Raw genomic sequence first — 12,028 nt, 5'->3', positions numbered from 1 at the left:
ACATGTGACACTGAAGACTGGAGTAATGATGCTGAAAATTCAGCTTTGCATCACAGAAATAAATGATAATTTAAAGTATAATAAATTGAAAACCAATTATTTTAAATTGTAATAATATATCACAATATTTATTATTTTTTCTGTATTTTTGATCAAATAAATGCAGGCTTGATGAGCAGAAGAAACTTTTTTCAAAAACATTAAAAATAGTAATGTTTCCAAACTTTTGGCCTGTACTGTATCCCCACAACTGCACAACTGTAGAGTAAAACAGTAATAAAAAAGTGATAATAAAAAATGCGTCTTAAAACTGACATGATTGTTACAAAACCACACAGTCTGGGGACTCTGGAGAACTCAGAACAACTGCTAACATTAAGTTTAAGGTAAAAATAACTGCCATGAAATTATAGTATCTTACTCCTATGCCATAAATTGTTCATTCACTACATCACTTTACCTCTGTCTTTATCCCCTTTTATCCTCTTCTCTTCTTTTTGGCACTGTATCTATCGCAGACTATGCTCATTTATAATGTGTCATGTAAATTCGGCCTTCCGTCACAATCAGGAAACTTTCACCGTGTCTAAAACTGGCGCGAGCTGCCAGGTCCGTTTCTACGAGCTGTGTGTTAACAAAAGCAGTGCTGTCTACATTGGATGCGGAGTCGCGCACGCTACACAACAAATGACCAACAACTGATCGCGCGCGCGCTCTGTTTCTGACGCACTTCAAGCTCTCGATGGGCGGGGGACGATTGGTGAGCCGGACTTTTTTTTTTTTGGGGGGGTAGTATTTCGAATTAATGGTTTTAAAATAGTATTATATATTTTAAAAAAAAAAATTTGTAAAAAAAAAAAAAAAAAATTCATTCTGGCGCCCCTATGGATGAGTGGCGCCCCTAGCATTTGCCTATACCGCCTATGCCGCGGGCCGGCCCTGTAAGGTAAAGTACAGATACTATGTCAAAAATGTTACTCATTTAAAAATTACTTGAGTGAAAGCAAAAAAGTATCCATTTTTAATTGTACTTAAATAATTTAAAGTAAACACATTTTTCTTTTTTATTTGACTTGAAAACAAGTGGAGATTTTCAAATTCTTGCAGTTTTTGATGCAAAAATGTGTAAAGATAACTTAATTTTTTTTTTTTTTTTTTTACATTGTTCTGGCCATGTAAGACTTTTGGACCCAATATGCGGAAGATTTTCAGCTAAAAAATTAGTAGCAGATGATTTTACAGTGGTTTGAGGTTTGAATACAATGATTTTTAAACTAATAATCGAGACTGAACCCTGTTTACACTTAACTCAAGTTCATCTACAGTGATTGTTATTATATAAAAAAAAAACACATTGCTAGTTGAAAGTCTGTCTGAAACTGAAAGGGATAGTTCACCCCAAAAACATTCTGTCATCCTCATAGTCTTTTGAAGGCTGAATGACTTGTTATAGTAGTTATTTATAGGAGAATGCTGTGTATAGTTGTGTATAGCGAAAGTAAATGGAGACCATGTGTCAAGCTAGATTGTAAAGGCAGGTAAATAGCAACTTAAATTTCACTCTGTCCTCTATATAAAGTCTCATTTGATTTCAGAAAACTTGAAATACAGTACATTACTTATATGGACTATACTTTTATGATGCTTTCGTTGATGTTGTTTTGCGGATTCATGACTCATGCTATGATTTTGTGTGTGTGTGTGTGTCATTTTTGGAACTTGAAAGCCCTTGGTTTCTATCCACTTTCATGGTGGTTGGGAAAATTATGAACATTCTTCAGGATGTCACAACTTCTCCTTTTGTGACCCACTGAAGAAAGTCGTGCAGGTTTGGAATGACAAAGGCAATGGGAAAATTATGACATAGCCTATTTATTTTTTGGTCAACTATTCTTTTCTTTTCTTTTTTTTTTTTAAAAGCAGCTTTATCAGTATTTAAACTAAAATAAATTTCATTAGCTGTTTAAATAAAAGGAAACAAACTTATGTAAGCATGATTAATTGGCTTGATAGTTGGATCAAGAAAAATATATATTTTGTGAATGATGTGAAAAGGCCTACTTTACACTTGAAAACTGTAGTGAAACTGTAATGGTAAATGTAATAGGAAAAAGTACAAGTAGTTTTAACAGAACTCAAGTAAAGTACAGATTCCCAAAATAATATAGTATAAGTGTTTTAGTGAAGTACTATTACACTTTTGGGTTTAATAATAATATCAAGGGGTTCTTGAAGGCACTACTTGATTTTGCTTTGTTTAAACTATAAAAAGAATACATTACCATAATATATATTAACATAATATATATTTATCGATTCATCTCATGTTTTCCAGTTCCCTTTTAAGGAAAAGTAGTTCTGTAACTATTTTTTAAAGTTTAAAAAAACAATGTGGGCCTATATAGGGGCTAGCCCTTATAGGAGAATATATGCACTAAAATTCTGTGAAATATTCTCAAGCAAACTATTATCATTATTCTTGCCTGAACAGTCTAATTTTCAGTGGTAAGCGAATCTTTAGAGAAATTAGAAAAGTGTAGTTTAGGTAATAATCTGCTAATAAGCTCTTAATAATGATGATCAGCCAGACTGTCACAATATTTATCGTTTTCATAAATTGTTCCTGACATAGAAATTATTGAAGGTTGGAATAGAAAAGAACAGATGCAATTATCATAAACAATAGTATCATATCGAAGACATATACCATTTAACTTAAACAAACATATACAAACAACATTTCATATTATGTGAAATTGAATGTTGCATTTCTAATTGGCTTCTTCGTGTGATAATTTTTTTCTGCTTTGAATGGAAAGTATGTGAAGGATCTAAGGATTCTCAATTAGCAATCTGTGTTTGAGAGCAATCATATCTGTGCTGTATTTTCTTTTTTTTTTAATAGGATTTAATTTGATAATCAATAGTCATTTAGTTGTCATTTGATTTATCATGTAATAATTGATTCATCATTTTATTATTCATTAAGTTATTTTATGTTTTTATATTTTATATTACTTATAGCTTTCCTATCTTTTCCTCTGTTTTGCTGTTTAATCGTGTGCAGGGCTGGACTGGGACAAAAAATCGGCCCGGGCATTTTGGCCCAGACTGGCCCACTGATCATAAACACAACCCATCTTTGCACGCCCTTAATTATATGCATACCAACTCCTATTCCTTAAAACCACTAATGCCATGTCATGAGTGAGTATAGGAACGAGTGAAAATTTGACATTTATTAATTAATACAGTTGAACTATACTCCACAGTGATGAATCCTAAAACAAGCTATAAGCTGCAATGGCATAGCAATGCCAGTGTTTCTCACAGGATTTTTGGTAAAACTGTGGTGGGTGGACCTTGGTTCTTCTAGGGGGGGTCCGGGGGCATGCCCCCACGTGAGAAAATTTTGTGCATTTTAATGTTAAATTCATCAATCTGGTGCACTTTGAGAGTTCAAAATTCAAATCTCCAACCCATATTCAGTGTGCAAATTAAACGAAAAATTCAAACCTCTTTTAGTTACAGTGTCTATTTACATTACACCTACTACATAATAATAGTTAGGCTATAATATTAATCCAATGACAGTAATAGCCATATTTTGTAAAACAAATGCACTAAAAAATAAAGGAAACTTTCATAATTAGTTTTGTACCAATTTCTATACTTGAAAGAGATAAGCACATGATCTTTTATTTTGACGCAAACTGCATCAAGCTTTTATTTTGGCGGAAAACATTGTTTACAAACGACTCTCATTAAATTTCTAGTGAATTGCGGTAATCGTCTTTATATACTGTCTATGTAATCGTCAACTATGCAATGTGGAAATAATCTGTAACTGGGTTATGGGTTCCTACACTCGATCATGACATAGCTTAAGTGTTTTGAAAGTAGTTCTGCTTACCGCAGGCTATACACTTTCTCATCTCTCTCCTGATCCTCCTCACTATCATCATCATCACAGGAGCTGATGAAGGGCAGAAAACATATATTTTGACACATTTTACATGTTTTTTACATTTTACACATTTTACATTTTACACATTTTGCTTTAAGGGCCTGGTTCAATTTTTTCACGCTATTTCTCACGCACAATCCTTGCGTTTCTTCTCCATCTCGCAGACTACTTTGACAGATACAACTGAAACTGCTGCACGCGCGCTCACTAGTTTAAAGTTGTGATTGGGCCAGCCCAGTGTCAATCAAGAAAAGAACCAATGGGCCGCTGATCTACGTGTTTCATGGGCTGGTCTTTCAGAAAAAAATAAATAACACTGACTTTTTTTGACCACTGACTGCATTACACCGGCACAAACCCAGCGCCGCCAATTAAGCAAAACAAAACAAAACGAATGGGCCGCCGATGTACAAATTTTATGGGCCGTTAAAAAAAATTAAAAATAGAAAAATAATAAAAAATTATGTATGAGTATGAGATGTATCGGCCCAAAAAGCACGTCGGCCCACCGGGCAAATGCCCGGTATGCCCGATGGCCAGTCCAGCCCTGATCGTGTGGTTTCATGGGATGTTTGTCTTTATGAGTTAGAGATAAGGGAACGTCTCCATTTCACAGGACAGTGTTGTGAGTGAAGCAGTAATATTCCATTGTTTTTGCTGTTTTATAGGCCTAATAACACTTGTTGATTTTGTATATATATTTCTGACGTGGAGATTTAGTCGGCAGGATATCAGCATGATCTGATATGTAATCACCAAGACGTGTAAGCAGTAATCTCATTTACAGATTTGACCTGTTCACTCTGCAGTCGACAGCGCCCTCTCCTGCTAGATTTGGAGAAATATCGGCCACGTGTTAATTGCTCTTTTTCATGCTTTTGCTTTTGCATTGTAAAAAAAAAAAAAAAACGCATGGCATGAGCTATATAGTTTTATACCTGTGAAAATAGGAAAATCAGCGTTGTGTCCACTGAAGGTTCCACTGAGTTGCAAGCCAAACAAGCTTATTAATCAAATCAAACTTTGTTGAAATGACATTTGTCTAAATAAGGAGATAGATACAATATTGCATAGTTCCACCTGATCACCACCTGTGGGAGCCTGCACCTCAGTTCTGAACGCAACGTTAAATGTTCACCTTTGTATCATGTTTGTTTCCCAGTAAAAGCCCCAAGCCACGTTTATTGTTGTGCTAGAAATGTCACAGGCCTATCAGATTATGTTCTTATGGTTGCCACTTTGGGTCGATTCTTATGGGTCAGTAGGCCTTGCTGGGTTATTTAACTGATATATCATTGTTAAAGCGCTTTTCACAATCTTGTTTCAAAGCAGCTATGATATGTGATATGTTATAGAATATCATGCCTTGTGTCTTAAAAGACAATAAATATTAAATAATATTATTAATAATATTAAATATTAAATAAACTGATTAATAAAAACTATACCCTATAGCGAAAACATAGTATAGCCTACTTAAGCACAATTTATTCATATGTACTTTAGTATAACTAAATGTTGGCCTATTTGTGGCACACTATAAATTGGTATACTTAAAGTCTGTTAAATTGGATCAACTTATATACAGTAAGTAATTACTGCCAGCATCCATATCACCCTGTAGCCCAAGACTGGTTGCCCACTGAAGCTAAGCAGGGCTGAGCCTGGTTAGTACCTGGATGGGAGACCTCCTGAGAAAACCAGGTTGCTGCTGGAAGAGGTGTTAGTGAGGCCAGCAGGGGGTGCTCAACCTGTGGTCTGTGTGGGTCCTAATGCCCCAGTATAGTGACGGGGACACTATACTGCCAAAAAGAGCACCGTCCTTCGGATGAGACGTTAAACCGAGGTCCTGACTCTCTGTGGTCATTAAAAATCCCAGGATGTCCTTCGAAAAAGAGTAGGGGTGTAACCCCGGCATCCTGGCCAAATTTGCCCCTTGGCCTCTGTCCATCATGGCCTCCTAATCATCCCCATATACTGATTGGCTTCATCACTGTCTCCTCTCCACCAGTAAGCTGGTGTGTGGTGGGCGTTCTGGCGCAATATGGCTGCCGTCGCATCATTCAAGTGGATGCTGCACATTGGTGGTGGTTGAGGAGATTCCCCCATCTATGTAAAGCGCTTTGAGGTCTCAGAAAAAGCGCTATATAAATGTAACTAATTATTAATTAACTAAATGCATTTTATTTATCCAAAAGCAGTGCTTAAAGTTCAACTAAAGTATTTTCACCTCTGGATAGACATATATTTATTTTATATTTTCACCTCTGGATAGACATATATTTATTTTATATTTTCACCTCTGGATTGACATATATTTATTTTCTGTTTTCACCAGTGGATAGACAGCATTCTTTGCAGGCTTAATTGCACACGTCTTTTCCGTATTGTCATTTTACTTTTATGACTTAAAATATATAATATAAAAGCTGTGTGCAAATTGAAATATGATCTTTATCATATCTCTTTACATAAAACAATTCTCAATAATATACTTAATATTATAACATCAATAATTCATGCAAACTGCATTCACAAGAACCACCTTGAAAATATATATTGTTCAGATCATATAACAATTTTTTGTGACTTAAATTCAGCCTAGATCAATGGACTATAACGTTTTGTCAATACAACAGACTTGTACATGTTAATTGACCACAGTTTTTTGCCTTGCCCATTTGGATATTCAATTCTTATTTTTTTTTGTAAATGTAACCACTTCTGTTTTTAAAATATACGTAGATTCACATGATCAGAGAATTTACCAAACAATCCAGATCAAATTAACACTTCATGGTTTTGCAATATTTATTGGAAATTACACAATCTAATTAGTAAAATTAGTCAAATCTGACCATCAGAATGAAGATGCCACAGTCTGGCCCATAAGGTTGTGGGGGAAGTCCCTATTTCAAGAGAAAATAAAACATGAACAGTTCCAAATAAACAATTGCACACTGTGCACACCACACCTCTTTCCTGCCCCCTAAAACTGGCAGTCTGGGCAATGCTCAGGAAATTCAGAGGGAAATATAAAACCCTCGCCGGTCTCCACGTCTTCCGTTTCCACAGTACCCCACCCAGTCTTTGAAAAAACATCTGCAATTTCTGCATTGTACAACTTTAAAAGGGACACACATGTCTCTTACAGCCTGGGGCAGTTTTTTGACATTAACCACACCTAAAGCAAGAACAGATGTACAATATGATTAGAATGAGCATGGTTATATTTAACTATATTAGAGTACAAGTGTTGATTCAAGGCCAATACAGAAATGAAAAATTGATTAAAAACTTAGCATACTTGTGCATAGACAACCTAGCATTTTAGACTATTCTCTGCCAAGACTGTTCTATGAGATCTCGTTAACTGGGTACAATCTTCACACATCCAAGTGGAAAAAAAAACGTATTTACAATATTAAATCATACCACTCAAAGAACGATTTAATTGGAAAATCTATTGTAGCAACCTAGAATTGAGGCACACCAGAGTTCACTAATCTATCTATAAATTACAGAAACGTCTGTCTGTCTGTCTGTCTCTCTGTGTGTGTGTGTGTGTGTGTGTGTGTGTGTGTGTGTGTGTGTGTGTGTGTGTGTGTGTGTGTGTGTGTGTGTGTGTGTGTGTGTGTGTGTGTGTGTGTGTGTGTGTGTGTGTGTGTGTGTGTGTGTGTGTGTGTGTGTCTGTCTGTTAACCACATCTCGAACCGTTAGTCCGATGGATTTCAAACTTGACAGGTGTCTCGCTACGGTCACGAGTAAGTGCAGTGCCAAGTTTGACGTTGTTTGGATGAGAAAGCTAAAGATATCGTTAAATATATCATTTTTAAAAGGTTGTGGTTTAAAAATAAACATTCTTACATTAGAGGGTTGTATCGGTCAAAGAAGCCCCAAGAAGGTTGTGGTTTAAAAATAAACATTCTGATATAAACACTCTGTCAGCTACACTGTTTACTTCTGAATATTATAGTTTATTCACAGCCATCATTTGTAGTAACCTAGCCTGCTCCCTGAATTCAATGCGTTCACAGTCTCTTTCACGGGCACCAAACCAACAATTACTAAAAAAACACACAAAAACTGATTTTGCCACGGGCATTTTGCACTAGTACCTTTAAAAAACACGACACAGTACCTTGAAAACAAGACGATTTTTTTTAACTAGCTAGTTTGTGCATTTGAATTCTGACATGACCTATAAATCATCGACAGTTTATTATTTTTTCTTTCCGCTGACATCTGCATGGCGCGTCAAATTTGAAAAGTGAATGACTATACGGAAATGACGTCAATTTAAAAAGTGAATGACGATACGGAAATGACGTCTGCTGTCCATCCACTGGTATCCAGCCACTGGTGTCTAGCAAGAAGTGAGTCTGCGGGGCTGCAGCTGGATGCCTCTCTGGAGCACATTTACATTGTTTTTATTCTCAAACACATGAGAATATAGGCTATATGTTTATTAATTGGAGGCACCGTGCTATATAACAAATTATTCTTGTAGTATTCTTGTAGCTAACTATCCATTCTTCAGGGAAAGGACCAGACATTACCTTTTACTACTGGGATACCAGGGCTCCTTTAATAGCACTATATGAGTGTACCCAGCTGGGGAGGGTTGTTGGTGAATTACATTTCACAGCCCGTGAATGTAAGGTGAGGAGAGATTGACTTATCCAAGATGTAGCTACAAAAACTGCCCCCCGTCACTGAACAAACATACTGAAGCCTATATATTTTGGCCTATGTTAAAATCACATTATTATATCACATTATATCAATATGTATTGCACATCGAGATAGCATAAGCTAATTTGCATCTCGGGTCCCTAGAAAGGTTTTCTAAAAAATGAAAACTACTAATCATAGAATAAAGCTAACACAACCTATAAATGTGTCATTTATACACATACAAATACATACCTAATGACCTGTACCTATTTTAAGGATGCTTCCAACCCTGGCATGAATAACTAATTAAAACAAACATTTATTAAATTTAAATATGCGTGCAGTACTGGTTTATTTTAAACCACCACTTTACCTTCAATGTAAAAGACTTTATTTCACGTTCATTTTACTGCTTTAAACTCATTTGGCAACATGTTTCCAGAGTTGGGAGCCCTTTACAGAAAAGGCTCTTTGCCGTTGTGTAGTACTATGGAAATCAATCCTACAATTCCCACCTGCTGTACTCCTAGTGATTCTACTTGTATCATCCTATCTCTTTATCAATTTACATAGATCGGATGGTGCCTTATTGTGCAAACATGAATGAAGGGCTCTTTGCCCTTGTGTAGTACTATGGAAATCAATCCTACAATTCCCACCTGCTGTACTCCTAGTGATTGTATCATCCTATCTCTTTATCAATTTACATAGATCAGATGGTGCCTTATTGTGCAATCATGAATGAAGTTTATGTTTAAAACAAGTGGGGGACACAAATATCTTCAAAAGGACCAAGACAAAATGCAAAAAAGCAAGAATTAATATGTTATGCCATTTGCTTCTCAGGTAAATGAAAGTTGTTTTAAGAATGTTAAGATATTTTCTTGCTTGGAAACTTACAAAGATGATTTGCAATGTAGCCTGAAATATTGTTAGATGTTTTATATGTGTACATCTAGTCATTACTGATTCACAGCTCACAAGAACATTAAATTACACACATAGCATCTTTATTAACTTATCAATCAGACATCAGAAAAATATTATGACACATTATTTAATCAGGATTTAACAAAGGTATTCAACATAATCAGTCAAATTCAAAACTGCAATGTGTTATTTGTAGATTTGTTATCTACAAATCGTTCACAATGCTTTGTCAAACCAGTTTGACCAGATATGTCTCAAAGCGAAGGGATAGGGAAATGATGCTCTTTTGTGAAACATGATGTTAAATAAAACTTGCTAGAAGTTTGGACGAACTTCTGCATTGTTTTTAGCTACGTGAGAGAAGCGAATAATTTTTACTTGGGCTGCACTGATACTGATGTCCCGCCACAGATATTCAGGAGAGAGAAGTTTAGTGGGTTTGTTATAAAGGAAATACTTGTTCAAGTGAGACTCCTCGTGCCATATCGCCTCAATGGAGTTTGCAGCATCAATGCTCAGCTGTTCCCAGCAGGTTTTGGTGAGATGATGTACATCAGCCAATGATCCACCAAATGCAGCAGCAGTGTAATAATAATCACCTTCCCCAGCTGGAATGAATGCTTGAGACTCTGGTCTACGCTCATATGTGAATTGATCTCTTGGATAATCAAAGAACCAAGGATGTATCACACCAACCAGACGCCCCAAAGACTCCACCCCCCAGCGGCCATAGAACTTTGTATCCACGTCCAGGCAGAAAATATAGTCAGCTTCACTGGCCAGTTCGTTCTTTATTAGTTTTTCTAGTATTTCCATCCTGCCCATACTTATGTCCTGCCATCTGTCCAAACTCGGAACCCTCCGAACTGTCAAATGATGATTTTCACCCATCTTTACTTCAGGAACTTCTCCTGGTTGATCCGTAAACAAGTAGTAATGCACTCGAAATCCAACAAAGTAATGCTCCTCCGCTGACTCCAGAAAGTCTTTGAGGAAACGTGTGTATCTGAAAAAGAGTGAGGAACAGATATTGAAAAAATAAAAATGTTATGTGTATATGCTTTTTCAACAATTATAATAATATAAATATTTCTTCAGTATCAAATCAGCATATTAGAATGATTTCTGTTAGACCATGTGACGCTGAAGACTGGAGTAATGGCTGCTGAAAAAAATCAGACATCTCAAATCTACATCTCTCTGATTCTGCCACAAAAATGCAGTTTTAGATTCAGAGATATAGATTTGACTCTGTGTGTGAAGATCAAATGGCGTTATCTATGTGGCTGCATTTAGCTGTGGTTATGTGTAATCATGCTCCAAACAAAGTGAACAAGTTTTACAACGGTGATGCAAATTTGGTCCTGTTGTTGTAACAGGAAGCCAGCATGAGAATGTGAATATGAGGTGTAATTTGGCCCAAAATACTTCCATTCCATAATCTAAAGACATTACAAAGTCACCCAAGAATATTAATAAATGATAGACAGAGAGAAAAATAGTTATTTTGAGAGTTTGAGAAGTAACTTTATTACTTTCCCAAAGCGAAGACAGTGGTCGCTATAGTGATGTTTTGTTGTTTGAAGATAGAGTCAATCAGTATGGAGTCAAAGGTTCCCTCCCAAACAACTGGGGCTAACCATGGTGAAACAATGTCTGTCCCACTGTGTATTAAACACAAACACACACACACACACACACACACACACACACACACCACACGCACGCACGCACACACACGTGTTTATATCGAAGCATGTTTACACTGTAAACAAGTAAATATTTTCAACATTTTGTATTCTGAAAGTACATATAGGCTATATGTAAGGGTATTAAACTGAATTCTGTCAATTCTTATTGTGCAAGTGTACACATGAGATTTTTATGTATAAGTTGAAGAGAGAATTAATTTATGAGTGTATGCATTGAGTACTTACCTTAATTCGTCTGTTTGTTGATTTCTGCAAACCAAAACACAATTATGCAGGAATAGACTGTATAACACAAAAGACACTGTAATCGAACTACAGCGGCGGGGTTTTGTGTAGTCTTTATACGTGACACAAGGCATGATAATTATCGAACATGTAAAAGATTTTGGAGCATGCGTAGAAAGAAACTGAGCTACAATTGTATTATCTGTTTGTCTGACTTACACAATAATTGGACTGGTATGAACTAAAGCAGTTACATGTGACAATTTAATAAAACGAATTATTGTTCTCTTACGAGAGGTCTCTCGTACTGCGTAAGATATCTTACGCTAGGGGAAAATCCTTTTTCCGCGAGATATTGAAGCCAAAAATTATCCTTAATTTTGTAATAATGCAAAACGCGTTGCGGCAGCATGCAGACATAGGCGAGGCAGCTCGCGCGCCTATTGGCTGCTCTGCGGCAACTGCAGCAGCCTATCGAGCGAGGCCTGGCGTGACGCCAGACCCAATCAGGGCACTT

At 36.3% G+C, this 12,028-nt stretch overlaps 1 protein-coding gene across 8 annotated transcripts in view; it reads right to left on the bottom strand.

The window, feature by feature from the left end:
* Positions 1-9,632: 9,632 nt before the first annotated feature.
* The window catches only part of LOC309500083 (histo-blood group ABO system transferase-like), a 39,454-nt gene continuing 37,058 nt past the window's right edge, over positions 9,633-12,028 (bottom strand). For 3 of the 8 annotated variants that reach the window (XM_082171639.1, XM_082171641.1, XM_082171642.1), the window contains 3 exons: positions 11,512-11,568; positions 11,110-11,238; positions 9,633-10,580 (listed from right to left, as the gene is read on the bottom strand). In XM_082171639.1, coding sequence (XP_082027765.1) covers positions 9,890-10,580; positions 11,110-11,238; positions 11,512-11,568 — 877 coding nt within the window. In that variant the 3' untranslated portion in view covers positions 9,633-9,889. The remainder of the gene's footprint in view (positions 10,581-11,109; positions 11,239-11,511; positions 11,569-12,028) is intronic. The other 5 variants (XM_082171640.1, XM_082171643.1, XM_082171644.1 and 2 more) reach the window with 3 other exon arrangements.

The sequence above is a fragment of the Leuciscus leuciscus genome (genome assembly GCF_965113295.1).
Source record: "Leuciscus leuciscus genome assembly, chromosome: 5".
Classification (NCBI taxonomy): Eukaryota; Metazoa; Chordata; class Actinopteri; order Cypriniformes; family Leuciscidae; genus Leuciscus; species Leuciscus leuciscus.
Note: the sequence above shows the minus strand (reverse complement) of the source record. Positions and strands in the feature narration are given on the sequence as shown.